Consider the following 19,586-nt stretch of genomic DNA (forward strand, 5'->3'; position numbering starts at 1 on the left):
TGTACTTAAGTACAGTAACAAAGTACTTGTACGTCGTTACTTCCCACCACTGTAAATAGTTCATTTAATTTTAATTATACCATCTGTCTAGTGTTCATTTTGCTCCCTCTTCATTTTGCTCACAAACTTTATGGTTTACCGACTGACTTACTAAAACGACAGCTGTTTTATTTTTGAATTTTAATTCATACATTTTAATACTTTTGTCATTGGAAAACTTGACATAAATGTGACCGAAAAGTAGTACTATCAGACTGTTTAACTGGCTAGAATATCTACAGTCCAAGTCAGTGCCCCCTAACATCTCATCAATTCTACACATTGTGTGATTATTAAATACTGTTTGTTATTCAGTTCTGTAAAATCCTGTTTATGTGTGCATCTCAACATCATAAGCTGCGTTTCCATGAACCACGGAATTACACAATTCCAAAAATAAATTAATTTAAAGGGAACATGACATATTCAAAATAACACATTTTTTACTAAAAGGTTTTTGAGCTAGGATGAGGTGGTTTTTCAGCTTTATCGAAATGGATGTATGTTGCACAGCTGCAAAGTCTGGAAAGACTTTCTTTTATCACACAAGTCACATGATCAACAACTGGATGTTACTACTGGCGGAAAATTTGAAGAAGATGACAAGAAGTGGTAGAATTGTTTTCTTTTGTTTGTTTTTTTTTTGGACAGTGTGCAGCTGGCTTCACCAGAGCTCTCACAGCATCACACAGTTCATAAAAAGTTGTGTGTTATTCCAACTTGTTTTTCCAATCCATAGCTCTTCTGTAAAATCACAGACTACAACTTCCCCAAAACCCTGCACATGTAGCTGCTCCCATTTCTAAGGGGTTTGTCGCTCTAACGCCGGAATAAGACGCCTACGTCTCCTTTAACGCTGATATACGATGAGCGCTAGCACTATCGCTGAATTAAATCTCATGTAAATGTTTACATCTATCGCTGCCCTTATTTTTAATGACTTATCACGTGAACAGGCTTATTCACATGCGATTTTAATTTAATTTCTTATTTAATGGAAACACTACAATTGCACAATTGATTTTCTGACATTACCAGAATACTGACAAAGACAAAGACTCTCACACATTTGTAATGGAAACACAGCTCCAGTCCTCCTAGGCTCACAGCCAAGAAGGAATCAAGTAAGTCTTAAACAAATTTTTCACAGACTGAAAACTGTTCTCATTGATGGTATAATGACTGACATTTTCTTGGGACAGACTGCAATATAAGAAATTTATATTTTTTTCATTTGCTTTGAAAACCTTCACAGCGAATAGATTTGGAAAGAAGTAAAATAATCCTATCAATCAACACGCAGTAGATTTGTCACTGTAACTAGGGTCGTATATGTCACTGCGGAAAAGCATTCAGGCATAATGTTTGCCAATTTACAACATCTATCAGTGTTTCAGAAGACATGTCTCTTAATATTGATGGATGCCTGGTTTTATTACAAATCTGCTTCTACACACAATGCTCTGTTAGGCATCTGAATGCACACATTGACTATTGTTTCAGTCTGATTCAGTGCTGTTCTGACTGGATGTTCGCATATTCCAGGCATGCGTGACCTCACGCCACTGTCCTTGGAAAGAGATGCAACCGGCTTGTGTGCAATTCTCTGAGCAGGTAAAAATTGGTGGCTAAGAATACCAAAAGCAAGTAGATGAGATTACGGGTTCAAAGAAATGGCTTTGTTAATTAGCCAAAATATAGATGATGTGATGCATTCTTTTGCACAATGGGAAAATAATATGTTTTTCTTTCTTCGGTTTTACAGTTTTTCTTCTACAACAGCAGCTTCCGTCTCCCAATCCCATTCCAACGTGACGCGTTTTTTTGTTTAGAAATTCTCAGAAAAATTGCTCACGTTCCTCTGAATCATTACAACTAGGAAAGCTTTAATAATGCTTAATGTTTTTTAGCTGTTCTCATTGTGTAGCCCCCCTACAGCAACACATAATGTTCTGCTCGCTCTCTTTTATTTCTGTACACCACCATCTACACCGCTTTCAGGCCTCCATATGAAACATCCCACTTATCTTATGTAATATCATTTTCTGGGGGAATACTGGAAGTTTCCATCCACACACACACAAGTGTTTCACTCCATTAAAATCCATATGAGAGATGGCCATCCAACACCCACCAGTTCAGCATCTGTTAAAAGTAAAATCAATGATTAAATAAAATACAGTATGAGAGTCTCTTACTCATACTGTAATTTCAGTGTAGTCTCTGTGATTGTTAGTCACTTATATTTCTTATATACAATGTGTTATTTCGTACTTGGTCAGTAAAGGATTGTGAGTCACAAGCATGTAGGAGTTTATGTTTTTCAGAAGTGCAACAAATGTGGAATGAGCTTTAAGATTTTTTTCTGAGATTCGCCTGACAGCAAAAACATGTTTCTTTTTTTGTTTTTTTGGGGTTTTTTTTTTAAAGACTGTTACGTACCCAACAGTGGCTACTTCCTTGTTGCAGGGGTCTATATCCATTCTGAAGCTAGCTTCTGGTTTGATTAATGGTAGACCGGCACATTATTGTTAGCTTTGGACAGGCTTGGGTTAAGTTAGGGCTAGTATTGTACAGTCCTGTAATACTTTTACTTAATGTCATTAAAATATGTGATTATTATAAAAATAAAGGTAATTTTTTCTTATTGTCCGTGATGACTTCACCAGATTTACGTTGGCAGCATAAATAATAGTCCCCTGAGTCCAATACACAATTTTGTACTGAACATCGGTTTTGCTAATCGAATATCAGTTTCTCCATAGAAAAGTTCAAGGTTGGCATAGCTGAGTAAAAAAAAACAAAAAAACAAAAAACAAACAAACAAATCCTCTTACTTGTGGATGTAAAAGTAATCATGTGTGAATAAGTTCCAATGTAGTGGATTTAATATCATTAGGTTATTTATTATTTGAGGTTTTGCTAAGTATTATGGTGAATATCTTCAGCAAGTTCTAGAGACCTCCTCTAAAAGCAACTATAGCTTCCTATTTTAATGATTTAAACCCTGACTATACCTTCATAAGCATTAATGTGCACAGTGGAACCAACTTAGAACTACTGCAAAAGCCAACAGCTACAGTATTGCTTATTGTTGCTCTTCACAGTTACATCCAATCTGGATGTAATTCATTTTCAGGACCAAGGAAAATAAATGTCATTTTTCTTGGCACTCCTGGATTGGCTGATTTGCAAACACTAGCCAGTAGCTCATCAAGTAGACCTTTTTTTCTGCTTTTAACACATCAATTTGGAGAACAAAATGTTAACTCACAACCTAAAATATTTCATCTGCTAGTAGTTTCCATTATCATTGTTCACATCACCTGTCAATGCTTAAGGCGTTACGCCTGAATGGTGAATTTATACCAGATGACTAAGATTAAGGTTGAAATTAAAGCTAAATGTAACAACTTTTAAGTTGCACTATGGAGTGTGAATTTAAAGGATGGTGGGAGACAAAAATATTAAAATCTGGACTGTTTAATTTTTCTTCTTCTTTATCTGTTGGTTAACAGATTTTATTTCTAGCTGGTCAAATATGAGTGAATAAATCTGTGATGTCAGAGGTGAATTAAAAGCAGACATACCCTTCAGATAAAGGTCACTGGTCTCTAATTACCTTTGAGGTCTCCTAACGAGATCTGAGGAACGTGTGAGCATCACCAGTTGAATCACAGATTCACAGACCTCTATCCATCACCCACTCTACTTAATAACCATGACAACTTAAAAAAACAGATTACCAGTCCTGCAGTTATGACAGTAATAGCAGATAGACCTCAAGCTTTAGAATCCCCCTACATTGTAATCAGGATAATCATCTATATGCATGTTGTAAATGTAGCCTGAAAAAAAGTAATCCAAAAAATAAATTATTAAAGACTGCATGAGGACATTTTATAAATTAGCAATCAATTCATGCATGAATCATGATGACCTCACTCACTTTTTCCTGTTTTCCATCATCATTTTTTATGTATGTAGGTGCACAATGCATTTTGATTTAAAATATGTTTGTGTATAATAACTAGTGGTGAAACTCGAGTAAAAATTATTGAATCAAGGTAATTAATTATTCGCAATTAATCATGTTTTAATCATGTTTATGTATTTGTCACATATTGACAAAATAGACAACATTTCTGGTTCAAAAGCATTTTTGCTGCTAAATTATTGAATAAATAGACACATAAACTCAACAACAAAAATATTAACTGTTTTAAGTTGTTGTATTTAACCATGAGATTGGTGCAAAGTGTTATTTGTATGTTAAAAAAATTGTTTAATTGTGTTTAATTTTTTTACACGCTAAAATCTATATAATTAATTAACTGACATTAACACTTTGAATGCCAGTCCAATAATAGCACTCTATATTGTGTGTGTTTTAAGTACAAAAATACAAAAAAATAAAAAATAACATAACATATTTTTAGTCTGCTCTCTGAACATGATTATATGTCATTATCTCTAGATCCCTTAGTTTACTTTTTCTCTTCATTATTCAGAACTCACTTATTTTCCCCAGGTGAACTGTTATCACAAAAAACACAAATATTGTTCATAGTAAACAAACAAACAAACTTTTCAATACATATATGTACAAACTCATGCAAGACATAGACAGATATAACATGCACATTTTGTACATTTTCAGTCATTCTAAAAAGAAAGTTATCTTGAAATATGCTCAGTTGCATATTTCTTTGAGTCTGAGTATGCCATTTTAATAACACTTGAATTTCCCCACTAAGGGACAATAGAGGTTATTTTTTATGTCCTATTTTGTAGCTGTAAAAGTTCTTCATATGAAGAATGCCTTCATCTTAGAATCAGAATAATAATTAAAAAGGGCAAAAGGAGCAGTATGTACATGTATGTGTGTGTGTACAGTAAATTTTTATGTAAAGAATAAAGAAAGGCAGGTTATTTTGATCTACAGGAAACTAGCTGACCACTCAGGCTATCAGACAAGCCTGTGGGTAGAAACCACTTCACTGGCTGCTAATTTTTGTAAATAGCGCTCTGTAGCGCTGACCTGAAGGTAGAAGTCTAAACAGATAAATCGCATAAAACCACTGAACATCCTTTACTTCTCTACAAACTCAAAAAGATAATGGCTAAATGCCAAACTTGAAAAACAGTCAACACCTTGTGAAAATCCACTTAAATGTTTAGCACAAAAAAGCTGAAGGCTCAGCTAGTTGTGTGATGAGAAATCTAAGCCCAGAGTTGTAAATATCAACACAGTCCTGGGACTGGAAGGTTCAGCTACACAACATTTCCAAATGTCAGATGTTTTACTTTGTAGAAGAGTGAAAGAAAAACATAAACACTGACATTGGTGTAATTGATGTCAAATCTTTTTCAGAGGAATTTAAGGGAAAAAATGAAGTATCATTAGATATATGGTGTTTAGCTTTGGAAAATCTGATTGAAGACACTTGGTTACATCGCACTGATTGTCCTGATTATTTGGTCTTTAGTTCAATCCACATTTTTCTTGTTCAACAGTTTGTTTTATTCTTGTATTCATGCAAATACACTGGGTTGACTGGGAATGTTTTAAGTGTGCCAAAATGAAATGAAACATTTGAATCTGGACAAATGGAACTAAAAATTCTAATTTCATTGCACTACAAGTTAAATTCTAGCTAAATATTAGATTAGAATAGAAATAACCTTTATTATCTTACAGTGGATAACTTCAGGTGTCAAAACATAGATCACACGAAAGATCAAACAGTGTTCAAAATATAAAACAATAATAACAATAATAATAATACACTATAACAGGGGTGATCAAGTCCAATCCTCCATCCTGTAACTTTTAGATGCATCCTCACTCCAACAGACCAGGATCAGCTCTGAACAGACCTGCTAATGAGCCATTCATTTGATTCAGGTGTGTTGGAGCAGGGAAGCATCTGAAAGCTGCAGGATGGCAGCTCTCGAGGACTGGACTTGAGCTTCCCTGCCGTAAGATATACTACACTGACTTTTTGTATGTTTTTGTATATTTTAAATCTTGTGCTGATACGAGAAGTGCCTTGGAATCCCCTCAGGAGTAGTTGCTAGGAGAGTGTTGCTAGGGAGAAAGATGTCTGGGTTTCCCGCCTCGACTTGTCTCCACAACCTGACCTCACATGCATGAATGTTTTGACAGAGGAATGGATTTTTCAAGTACCACAACAAAAATCCACAGCAGATGATTTTTTTCTGGACCATTTCAGTCTTCAGTTTTGTTTCTTCCATCTAGAACAAAGCTGACTGAAAACAAAGTGGTGTATTATGGCTTAAGATTTTTTTCTCTTTTCTACTTTTATGCAGTAAAAAGTAAGTTCTGATATTTATGAGAGTCATAGTCACAGTTTTTGTTCAACCAGTTTCCTGTTATACTTAAATTATTTACTTCTTAATTTCATTTTCTATCTTTGTAAAAATGTAAAGAGTTAGCCTTATAAATTTAAATTACATTGGAAATCAAACAAAAAAAAGTGAACGACGACTCATTTATTGCAAAAAATAGAAATGTGGTTGACATTTCACTATTGAACATTCAGGCAATTAAATAAGTTGTTGAGTTACTACTTTCTTAAAAATGTCAGCTATATTGTATTACTATAACATTTCAATTGTGGGAATTCCAGTGGGGGAAAAAAACAGTCTGCTGCAGTAAATTTTCTTCGATTCGATACGGCAGAGTTGCCATGGCCTTTTCTCCAAGGTTCAAGAATTAGGTTTCTGGCCTACTTTGCCTTATCTCTCCCCTGACAGCTAATCACTAGATTAGGTGGGATGTGACCACCCTCACTTACCTAATTGCTATGTGAGGGCTGTGTTTTAGAAAGGTTCCTGACAGCCAGCGTCCTTAGAATTGCACTCTTACTTCAGAAGAAATCTGCCTCCGCTTCACATCTTAACTTGGATTTCCAAAAGGCTTCCGTTTGTTACCAGCCGTCTATCCAGGCCTAACTTTTGTTTTTCTTTTGTCTGACTTATGGCGAGTTCTGGAGTATTCAGACTTTTGCCAAGCTGTTTTAATATCCCTCTTTTCATAGACCATATAATTATGCAATTTGACATTTGGAAAATAAATTTACTTAATAGAAACACTAAACAATTTAGAAAAAAAATTAACTGTTGATAAAAAAGTTTTGGCGGTAGGATGAGGTGGTTTCCTTAGCTGTATTAAAATGTATTTATTTCAAAAAGGTGCAATGGAAACACTTTTTTGCATCAAGATGAAGATGACAGGAAGTGGCGGGTGGATGATGGCATGTTTTTTCTTTTTTAATGACTGATCACCTGAACCACTTATTCATGTCTAAAAAGCATGAAAGCAGAGATCCATCCTGCTACTGGTGTTGTAATGGTGCCAAGGATATTTTCTGGACTCACTTTGGATCAAGTGAGGAACATTTAAGTTCCACTCACTCCATTAATGTTGTCGGTGTCAAATCTTTTATGATCACACTGTAGCGGTCTACTGATGTCTGCTCAATCCATTACAGTACTTTGTATTGGAACTTGATGGAACAAGACACTCAGAGATTCAAAGTCACTGAACTGAGGTACAAAGAACTGAGGCAGTTCTGGAGACAAAAGGTCCAACACAGTCTGCCTAATAAAGATGGCAGACTGCTGCTGTCAAGCTTGGCCATCAACACTGGAATGACATTAAGACGTTCTGCCTGGGGCTGTGTGATGACACAGTTGCTGCCACTGTTGCCTTGGAGCAAGAAGGTTCTGAGTTTTCAGATTCTGACCTGGAGTTTTTCTGAGTGCAGTTTGCATGGATTCACTCACATACCTCATATTGCTGCTCTACCTACAGTCCAAAATGCATAGTAGGTTATATGGTTCTTCTAAATTGCCCTTCAGTGTGTGTGTGTGTGTGTGTGTGTGTGTGTGTGTGTGTGTGTGTGTGTGGGTGTGTGTGTGCGCGTGTGTGTGTGCGTGTGCATGTGCGTGTACTAGCATAGCTGTTCTTCCTGTAACAGGCTGGCATCCTGTAAAGGGTGTATCCCACCTCTCATCCAATGATTCCTGGCTAGACTTCTTTTATTTGTATTTTAGAATCTTGTTCAGAAATATATTTCATTTTAAAAAGCTGCACCTGCATTGATGCATGAGTTGGTTTCCAGTGTATCTGTTTAGTAATTATCTTTCTGTGAAATGGCATTTGAGCTTTAGCTAAATTTATTATGCATGGAAGCTGTAGAGTTAATCTACAGGAAAATCTGATGGGAGGCCCTGCTGTCTTACCTTGAGGCCCTGGGTTTTATTGCACTACTGCTCCCTACCTCTCTGCCTTGATTAGAATATAAATAAAATTCAAATGTATCCGCATCCTACAAACAAATACATCCCTGTAAAATTATTGGCAACTCTTATTCTATTTTTATTGAAGGTGGACAAAGAGAAAACCTTTGCATTCTGAGGAAGAAATGAATTGACCCTGTAACATAATAAAAATGTTAATACATAACAATAGTTCCACTAAGGACTGGTTAAGAACCTCATTGGTTAACTGCCACCCAAGAAAAACACCTTCATACACGTTAATGTATGAAGGTGACTCCGGTATCCTCATGACAATTTGGGGTTTTGACATGCTATGATGTGTCTTCAAATTTTTTATCTTCTCATAGTTGACATTTGGACTTGAAGATACTGTTGACTCAGAGAGGCATATGGCTACAGAAAGCATCTAACTACAGGTTTCTCAGCTAAGGGGGCCAGACTGCCTGTCCAGGCCCAGGTTGTCCAAATGTCTTCATGTTTTCTTCTTTTTTGTTCAATTGGTGAAACAAGCTTGGTTGTTCTAATTATTGCAGCTAAGCCACATTATTTTGTCAGGGATAAAAACAAAATGTATTTGACACAAATATGTAAAGCTTTTTATTACAGAATGCAGAATGCTATCAAGTTGGGGAACTACATTAGAACTTTTTATGATTTATGGTCCATTCAGAATGAGTCATATTTACTTTTTGTATACTCATGCTGCATACAGTGTTCCTGGGTTTAGAGGGACAGGGAATTGACTTGTCGCTTAGCTGCCATGTAGCTGAGCAGCTCTGCTCCTTCCTTTTTCTGTCACTTCCCATAAAGTGTGCAATCAGTCAGGTCCTCTAGACCTTAACTCAAATGAATCGGAGTTTTCCTTCAGCCTCTACCGCCCCAAACTCTTGATGCACCATGCTCTTACATTTTGTGGTTTTATTTTAGAGGGTAGGAAATTGACAGCCTACACCTTCCATTTGTTTTTACTTATCTTCCCCTTTGTTCAATTAAAATGTGAACATGCAAGTCACGAACTGATTAGCCTGTACTAATCAGATTTACAAAACCAATTTAATCTGCAGCTTCCCGCATGGTTACTTTGTCACCAATGTGACAAAGAAAAGATTGTTTTCTTGTGAAAGCACCGGCCAAAAAGATCCACTGCCTGCCCCCCTTATCTTTCTTATTGCACCTCTCTTAATTGCTCATTAGGACAGTAAAATTTGGTTTTAATCACTTTCTAATTTAGACGATCAAAAGTTCATTAGAGCTAATGTCCAAACTTCAAACAGGCACAAAGTGGCTGATGGTGTCTAGACACAAATGACATTACTTGGCCAGGATGAATGCACATCACATTAAAGCTTTTAATGAATGTTTTTTTTTTGTTTTGTTTGTTTAAGCTCTTCACTTAGATGTTTTACATCATGCATAAACTTTACCAAAAAAAAAAATGTAAGCAAATTTCTTTTCATTATATTTTGCTAGAATAGTGCTTCCTGGCAGTGGTGGGTACTGCAAATTGAAAAGTTAGTTGCACTAATCCTAAAGTGCTACAATGACATGGTATTTAGTGGAAGTTAATGCTAAAGCGCTAATTTCAACCCAAATTAAATCTGCCCCTGAAACAGTACAAACCTCAAGCACCAATGAGGTTCTGAAATGATAATTCACGTGTCTTATAATGCCCGTAAATGTTCATATCTGGTTCTCTACTGTCTGTGTTAGATTTTTTTTTCCCTCTGTTTCTTGTCTGAAATAAAGTTCTTGAGGGAAAAAAAGTGTGATTTTGAATTTTCTACTGAAAGTCTACAAAACTGAAAAGTAAATTAGCACTTTAGAATGTATCTGAAAAAAAATGAATTTAGGGAGTGCTACGTATGCTAACCGTTTCACAAGTTAGCAAATGCGCTAATCAAAAAAAAAAAAATAGCTCCATTGTTACCACTGTTAGTGAAAGTGAGCCCACCACTGCTTCTTTGTTATAAATCTTAGAACCTTTGAAAGTTGTTTTATTTTATTGTCAATCAGGGATTTCAACTTAAATCACATAAGAGCCTTAGCAGGACTTGGTAAAAGTCGATAGCATTTGATTCAGCTGTACCAGAAGCTCAAACAAGAGTCAAAAGCAGAATGAGTTTTTAATATTGACAGATTTTTTTCATGATAATAACCTCAGTACTAACCCATGCTTCTCAATCCACAAATGCAATTTCCATAGAGATGTGGTGAAGGGGAAATAAACCGACTTTCAGACATAAAAGATTCATTAGCGCTTAACATTGTTATTTAAGACAAAGCAAAGCAAAAACAAACAAAAAAAAAGAAAGAAAGAGAAGGTACTAATGCTCTTCCTTTTTCATTTAGTTTACATCCTGATCATGTTTTCATTTTGTCCAAATGGTTCCCTCTTATTTTTGAAGTTATTCAAATTATTAGGTAGCAGCATATCTGTGAAGAAGTCTTATTAATTCTGCTCTGTTCTGCTGGTTTGCCAGAAGTTTAATAATTTAGGATCCAGTATGTTCTCATATTTACCACAAATAGGAGGAGGTAGGAGGTAAGAAAACTAATTTCCTTAAAGGGTGCTGGTTTGGCTTTTAATAAAGAATTGTTTACTCACCTCCAGCAACAACGAACGTAATGAAATTGGAATTGAGAGCCAATGTTTTGATATCTGCCAGGTGCTGCAGGTGCCAACATACAGAAACCAAATGGGCTTTTTTGCTACAGCTGGAACTGTTTTTATTTTAATCCCCATTTTCACCTCTCTCTTCTTTCTGCTTCTCTTCCAGTGGTTGTGCTATATGTGCAAGGTGTGGGAACCAAAGAGTGGAGGGAGGTAAGTTGAGAAACCTAACATTAATGTCTAATATCAGAGAATGCTTTCTGTGTATAAATGATGTAAGGGAGATGGGTTACTAGTCCAGAAGTTGCATCTTAAACTGACAGCTTTCCAACTTTGGGCAAAACAAGCAACAAATTCCTGTAATACCTGGCCCATTCTGGTGAGGTAAAAGGTTGACAAATCCCAAATAAAAAGGACCTGCTGATTTTATTGTGCTACACCAAATTAACTGCTGTCATGACTGAAGGGAAGAAGAAAGATGATAATTGTATTGCCCTCACAAATAAACTCATAGCCATTTGAAGCCAGACTTTTTTTTTTAATCAGGATCATGTTCGATTGATTTATTTCGGCTTCTGTGAGTTTCTTCATGCTCTTATGTGTCACGCATTTTTATGTTTAGGCTAAGTTTTGATTTTTCTTAGCCATCTGAAATCCAAAGTTGACCACATTGTGTTATTGAAGGCATTGAGGGTTTTCTTGGTTGTTGTTTTTTGTTTTTTTACTGCTGATCCACTCCCCACAAGAAACCCCATGACTTTCTATTCCACTTCGAAGGTCCTAATCAGAAACCCGGTACAAACTGTGCCACAATTAGTGGAGTAAACAACTTGTCACCAGCTGTACACACTATGATACTCTACTTTGGCAAATGCTGTACAATTAGAGGCCCAAGCTTGTGGAGACAAAGGCTGCATCCAATGGAGCATGGAACTCTGTTCAAATAAATAAGTAGATGGATAAATAAAGAAGTTGATTTTTCTGAGAGCAAAATTTTTTGTTTTATGAATTTAAATATGTGTAAGTCATACTGGAAACAACCTTGCACCTTTCTTGTATGCTTTATCACAAGTATGCCTAATTTTCTGCATTATTGCAAAAATTACAAAATCTAATCAGATCTCCAACTTGAATGTACTCTTTTAATATTCTGGAAATTTGCATATCTTCCGTAAAGATGAAACCAGAGTGAAGACGAGTGACCATGAACAATCAGAAAGTGTTGCACAAAGTATCATTGCCTCAACAGGTAACTGGATGAAATTGGTCCATTGAAAACATAACTCTAAAGCAGTGTACTGGATTAGGAAACATCAAAAATTTATGTAAAAGATTTTAGCTTCAGGTAATTCCCTAAAGCTAAATTTTCAATATCAAAGCAAATACTCAAAGTTATACCTTTTGAACAACTTAACTCTGATCTGTGAAGGGTAATATTTTTAGGAAAATACCTTTAAAGAACCATGAACATTTGATGCAGAATTAATTATCTTATACTTATACTGTCTGGTCATCAATACGACAGATGGGACAGAAGACAAAAGCAAATATCTCTCATTAAAGGGTTTTCAAAGCAATGTGAAACTTCTACACTCATAAACAGCCTTCTGAAGTTTGTTTGTACTACTCATGTTTATTTGCATTGAATATTTCTTGTGTTGTGGTGACGTAAAGGACAAATGAACTACCTAATCCACTTTGGTGATTTTTTGTTTTTGATATTAATTCATTACTAAATGAATACAGAGCTTACCCCAGTGTATCATGAGCCTGGCGGGCCACCAAGCTTTACTTGTCCACCCACCAGACTAAGCCTTGTTTGCTTAATTAGAATAGAGTTTTTTATACATCAGTATCAGCCAATTAAGTCAGATTTATGGTTGATGCATTGAGCTAGACATGAGCGGTTCTGTCCCCCACCGGGCCCTTGGTCTCACACCCTATTATGAATTTTTGTAACTTTTAAAATTTTTTGACACAAGATAATGGCAAACATATGTATTTATACAACTTAATTTCAACTAGCTATTTATCACTTGGACAGTATCTTTTTCTACTAGTCTGTACACAGTTTGGCATTGGTTGTCAGTATAACAATTAATCTGACATCTGACATTGACAACAATAACCATCAATCATTGATGTACAATAAAGGGAGTCAAACCTGAAGTAGACAATTCATGGGTGAAAAAAGAAAAAAAAAAAAAAAAAGAATATTGTATTGGTTGTCAACTCACAAACTTGGGTCTTATATTTGTCACCATTATTTCTTCACCTTTCCTTCAGCAACACTGCAGTTTGTTTACAGTGTAATGTTCCAGTGTGCCTCGCCATTTTTTATTGTTGCAGCTGCTGGTACATCAGAACTCATGACACATAAAGCAGCGGCGTTTGGTGCTCTGTGAATAGAATTGGCTTGTTTTCCCCAGTCATCACATAATTTGATCTCTGCATAATTATTTGGAGTCTGGGTTTTATTGGTGATCTACAATTGACACATAGTACTGTCTTTCGATTCTAAACTAATGCCATATTTCCATACACAACCTGCCACTGCTTTCACCTAGGGTTTTATCGCTCTGGGCGTTTTTGTGGATACAGCCAAGAACTCGACATGTTTCAGCTCGGGACCGTTCTGGTCTCCAACCACACCGTTTGTTTGCTGCAGGGGGTTCTGCTGGAGCAAAGCCCTCTCCCTCACAGCGCTCTGTGGCAGGTGCTTTATGATGCTGTTTCTTTCCAGTTTCCTCTCTGGTAGTCAGCAGTTCTTTATGTGCTTACAGCCCCTCGCCCCACACCCCCCCACTCACTCTCATTTCTCAAATTTTTCCTTGTCAAGTTTTGTGCAAAGGATTGGAGAAATTCTTAGAGTAGGGGATGATGTTAGTCAACCTGAGTCAAACCTGAAGCAAGATGTTTGCTTTGACCCTGTAAGTAAGATGTTGAACTTAACAGCATCTTTAAAAAAGCACCATTGACCACTGCATCTTCAAACAGTGGCTGCATTTACATTACAAATGTGCACGAATCTTTGGCAGTATTCCGCTAATGTCAAAAAAACCACAATTTTGCAATTGCAGTGTTTCCATTAAATTAGAAATGCACTTAAAATCATACGTGAATAAGTTGATTCACGCGATATGTCATTAAAAAACATGCCTCACCATCAGACTGCATCTGCTTCCTGACGTCTTTTTCTCCGTAGTTTTGCACCAGTAGTAACATCCTGTTGTTGACGTGACTCGTGATGCCATAGGAATGTTTCCAATGCAGTTTTGTGAAACAAACAAATTTTGATACGGATGAAAAAAAAAAAAAAAACAGCCTCATCCTAAAAACCTTTTATAGATAAATTGAAATTGAAATTGCTGTGTTTCTATTGAGCGGATTTAGTTTTGAAATGTCAAACTGCCCAATTAGATGGCCAATGGAAACAAAATCTGCTGATAAGTTAATACTTTACAAGGAAAGCTGATGGCTTCACCTTTCAAATGTTTTTTTGTTTTTTTTCTAATGGCTATAGCATTACCTTAAAAAATAATGCTATTTTAGAGATTTAAAGATTTATTCTGGGAAAAGTATTGGGAAACAAAGTTGATCTGCAGGAACCCACCACAATACTGCTTTAAATATATATATATATATATTTAATGGCTCTTATTCACAACAATTTGCAAAAGAGAATTAGAATCACTGGAAAATAAAAGTGTTCTCAGAAGTCTCAGTTCTCGGCAGAGGGATGCAGTGAGGATCTTAAGGTTTGGAGTCAAACCACAAACAGCTGTGTTGAGGACTAATTACTTGTGTGTGGGGGACCTGCTTTACCTCTATGCCACCCCACACACTGCTGCTTTTACTTGCTGATGTTCTGTCCTTGCATAACAGAATGCTTTCATTTCAGCTGCTGTGTTTTTGTTCTTGGCTGGCTCCATAGCAACGTCTCTCAACCCATAACTTTTTCCTCAGCGTTAAGACTTGTGATCAGGATTTTATTTACAAAGGACAGTTGACCGTGACTTCCCACAATCAAATGGTTATAAGAAGATGGTAAAAAGAAAAAAAAAAAAAAATCTGAAATTGGTTTGAAATTCTTAGAAAAATCTGGTACCTCATAGAACTAATCTCTAAGGCATTGTTTAAAGCAGAACGCTGTCTGTGTTTTTGGAAGCTTATTGGGGAAAAGCTCCACATTTAGAGTTTAGATGAGAAAGCCAAGGCACCTTGAATCTGCTGTAGTTGTCATTCCAAGGCACTAGAAGGCGCTGTGATTTTAGCATGTTGTCAAAACACGTGTGCTTTGTTCCCGTAGGGTTCAATTCTAGGACCGCTATAGAAGTTGTACAGTGAAGTGACAATTGCTTGTTGGTCTCAAACTAATTTGGACATGATATTTTGAGCTCGTATATGTAGATGTAGAAAAAGATTCAACTTTTGTTGATACTGTCGCATTCTGTTTGTTTTACATTATGTGGCAGACAATTTTCACTTTTTGCTGTCGTTTGTTGCTTCCTGGTTGCAAACTGGACGTCTTTCTTTAGAAAACCTCTTTAAGTTGTGAATCTCCAATGATTTAAACTTCCATTTTCTACAAAATAAAACAAGCAAAAACTGATTTCTTAAATAATCAGAATTACTGTATGTTTAGTTTATTGTTGTAAATAAAAAAATCTTAGAAATATTATGACCTGAGAATACTTTTGAATTGACAGTTTTGACACGCATAACAAAACGTGTGGACGGCACTGCCATAAGACTTCCTGCTGAAACAAAATGGTGTCTGAACTAACATTAGCCATTTTATTTTTTTACTTTGTTTTGAGAAATTTCACCAGGTATATTTCTGGTTAGACTGGATGTCAGCTGCATAGTTACCAACAGCTAATAGTTAATTACAACAAATTTCCACTCACCCAGTGGTAGTTATAAAGTACATTATGTACTCACATAAATAAGGGATATTTATGTGAGTCATAATTACTTTTCTCTTGTAATGTAGGTGGGGGCAATCAGCTCTATCAGCAAATGCTGTTTAGCAATGTGTGTAAGCAAATGTTTTGGGAAAAGATGAACTGACTTGCCCGTGCTCCAGGGCCATTCATCAACAAGTATGTTTCTGTCAAATCACACCCACTAACTCTTGAAAGCTCTCTACAAGGACGACTCTGAACGCACTCTACCACTGAACGCCATGCAGGTCTTACTGCTGTCAACACATACTTTGGTTTTAAGCTTTTATCTTTTATGTTTATGTAACAGTTCCTTTAGCTTAAGCTCAAACTTTTCCATTTAGTAAATGTGACAGGCTTCCGTGAGAGCCTCAGTTGAATTTTAATAGAGACCATATAATCATTTCATAGAATCTTCTCATAGATGTCTCTTCTGCACACATCAATACGACACCCTCAACAAGAAAATCCTTGAATTATATTTTATTTGGAATAAATCTTTTCATAAAATATTACAGAAAAACTTTAAAGCTTTATTTTTTGTGACATATGTTATCAAATTTGGCACAAAGATATTTTTAAGCTTACTTTTATTCAAAGTTATAATAAAAAAAAAAAAAAAATGAAGTACCTGAAATATTAAGGTTTAGAAAACTGTAGAACAGATTTATATTTGGTGTTCAGTTTTGGGATAAGCAATAAATCAATTTTGTTCATATCACCAGTTATTAGGTTAAGGGACGATTAATTTTTCATACAAGGTCAGACTGGTTAGAGGAGCTTTTTTTCTCCTAATGAATAAAATTCTCAACCAACCATGTTAAATGGTATAGAAGATTAAGTTCTGTGATGTTGGCAAAAAAGGGTAAGAAAAAGTATTACCAATAATGCCAACAATTGCTCCATTCATAATCTCTTTAAAAAAGAGACTTTATAAAATTTTTAGTAACAATGCTAACATTTGAATTTTTTGCCGTTAAATCTTTGACAATTTGCCAAATGTGCCACTAATAATGTTTAGCATTGCGGTATTCAGTGAGTGAATAAAAAAAGAATACTAAACATTGAGTGCATATTTGAAAAAAAAATCTAAATTTTTTCATATTGAACATGTCCCAAAACATTTGCTGGTTTTGTTGTAAACCAAGCTTCCCCAAGCAAGGTAAGGACTGTACATATACACATATAGTTGTATGAAAAAATCTTAAATATTTCAAATCACCAAACAAACATTACCATTGGATAAAAATAACCTGTGTATATAGAAGAAGCAATTTTCAAATGATTATTTCATTCATTAAGGGAAAAAAGCTATCCAAACCAACCTGACCCTGTGGGGGAAAGTAATTCCCTCCCATGTTTAATCATGCATTAAATGTGATTAAACTACACTTTTAGAAAGCTGGGCTCAATTTCACAAGGCAAACTCAGGCGTGATTATTACCTGACTTGAAGATATGATAAAACTTTATAATGCTTTATCATATCTCCGATGGCTGAAATATCCCAAACAACAACTCATCATCTAAAAAACAACAACAAAGAAAAACAGTAGAAAAACAAAGTTATTAATTTGAAAAGGGCTACAGGCCATTTCTATGACTTTGCAAGCTAAATGTGAGAGCCATAACCTACAACTCAAAGACAATGGTAAACATTTCCAGGAGAGCTCAACAAAAATTCAGCTAAGGTCAGTGCTCAAGTTTTAACAATAAGGAAGAGAAATGGGACTAAATTGGCCTCAGTGGGAGAGTTCCAAGGTTAAAATCACTGCTGACCAAAAAGGACATGATGGCTGTCTCACATTTATGAAAAAAAATCTTGATGATCCCCAAGACTTTGGGGAAAGTATTCTGAATGACTCAAATGTACCAAGACACAGCTTTTGAGTGGTGCAAACAAAGTCTGGACTTAAATCCGTTTGAGATATTGTAGTATGACCTTCCACACTTGTACTCAAAAAACTACAACATGTCTGATTTAAAACTTATTTAAGATGAAAAATGGGACAAATTTCCTCAGTGGTGACGTTGAAGACTTGCTAGTTACACAAAACTCTTGACGTCAGTATCTGTTTCTATGGGTGGCACAACTAGACATGAGGTTTAAACAATTACTTTTCCACATAGAGCCAGCTTGATGTTTAATAATCTGAAATATTTGACAAAAACAAAAACTGAAGAGGCTTTTTCAAAGCACTGTGCACAGTTCAGTTTGCAGTCTCATTACTTTACTGATACAGTACATGCATTAGGATGACAAGTGTACAAGTAAAAAAACTCTTGAATCTATCCAGTGTACACAGTCAATACTGGTAACAAATACAGGCTTTTCAGACAGCCATACTTACCTTCAGACAATTAAAACATTTCCAATGGTGACAAATCAATTCCCTAATTTGCAACAACAAGGCGCCGATTAACCAATCTCGTCTCTGAAATTATTAACCAAACTGGTCCCCCAAGGCCAAAAATAGAAACAAAGCAAACAAACATCATTGGACTTTCCTGCCGAGATCGATGCGGCGAGTACTTCTGAGGTCCGATGCACCTCCCTGTTCGGTTTTGGTAATGGATAGGCTGGGGACACAGTTGATAGCACGGATTATGTGCGCCGGCCTCTGAAGACACGAGTCGAGGTATTGAGGCTGTGTTGAGGCAGTGCCAAAATCAATAGCTCATTACACGGTGCTGTCAGGCCAGACCTGTGAAGGCAAGGCCGCAACCCACGGGAGGATTAGCGGTGTGATTGTCAGGCTGATGGAAAGACGCCATGGCTCTGGAGGGAAGATGGGAGCAGGCCTTACTGGGCACACAATGGAGGTGGGGGTGGGGGATGATCACTCCGATGTACCTACCCTGATTTCTCTGGGGTCAGAGACTTTAGCACAGACTCCTCGGCATTATGCAGCGCAGTCCCATATCTGTAAAATAGATTTTGTACCCACAGATTCTGTTACAAATGATTTTTCTATTCAGTTCTTTAACTATTTTCTCCTCTGTCTGTATAATGTAAAATATCAACTATTGAATCAGTGCTGATAATAATTGAAATCTTCTGTCTTTTGCAAGTTTGGCAGGACAGAAGTTATCGACAACACCCGGAATCCCGATTTTGTCAGGAAATTTGTGCTGGATTTCTTCTTTGAAGAGAAGCAGAATCTAAGGTTTGATGTGTAAGTATTTACTTGTTACCTTTTAAAAAAATAATTCTCACCTTGAAAACTAGATAAAGGTACAATAATAAAATTAATAAATAATAGTATTAATGCTCTAGAGTGAACAAGCTAAGGTTGACAGCAGTGCTGATCTGAAAACAAGAATACTCTAGTACTGGACATGTACTAGCCATGTTCCCAAATGGTTTAACCTCTTTTTTTATTTGCTGTGGAGAATTTTTTTTTCATAGTGAGAAATTTATCCTCAACTTACGACTGTAAGAAGTAAAAAGAAAAGTATAATTTCCTGCTAGAAACACCAGACATCAACCTTAAGTAGCAATATCTTGGTTTAGATGTTAAAATGTCACTTTCAATAAACCATAATTCACAAAGTTTTAGTCTTTTTAGAGTCCTCAGTTTTCTTCGAAGTGTCCTCATATTGATTTGTGCTTTGCAGGTACAATGTGGACTCTAGAAGCTGTAACATATCCAAACACGTGAGTACACCATGTGAAACTAG

At 36.0% G+C, this 19,586-nt stretch overlaps 1 protein-coding gene across 1 annotated transcript in view; it reads left to right on the forward strand.

Moving 5' to 3' along the window:
- The window catches only part of LOC106947665 (copine-9-like), a 111,439-nt gene that overhangs the window by 21,204 nt on the left and 70,649 nt on the right, over window positions 1-19,586 (forward strand). The window contains exons 3-5 of the mRNA XM_015032815.1: window positions 11,127-11,173; window positions 18,978-19,081; window positions 19,524-19,563. Of these exons, the coding sequence (XP_014888301.1) occupies window positions 11,127-11,173; window positions 18,978-19,081; window positions 19,524-19,563 (191 nt within the window). The remainder of the gene's footprint in view (window positions 1-11,126; window positions 11,174-18,977; window positions 19,082-19,523; window positions 19,564-19,586) is intronic.

The sequence above is a fragment of the Poecilia latipinna genome, unplaced genomic scaffold (assembly GCF_001443285.1).
Source record: "Poecilia latipinna isolate Pla-1442-1.1 unplaced genomic scaffold, P_latipinna-1.0 Scaffold251, whole genome shotgun sequence".
Taxonomy (NCBI): domain Eukaryota; kingdom Metazoa; phylum Chordata; class Actinopteri; order Cyprinodontiformes; family Poeciliidae; genus Poecilia; species Poecilia latipinna.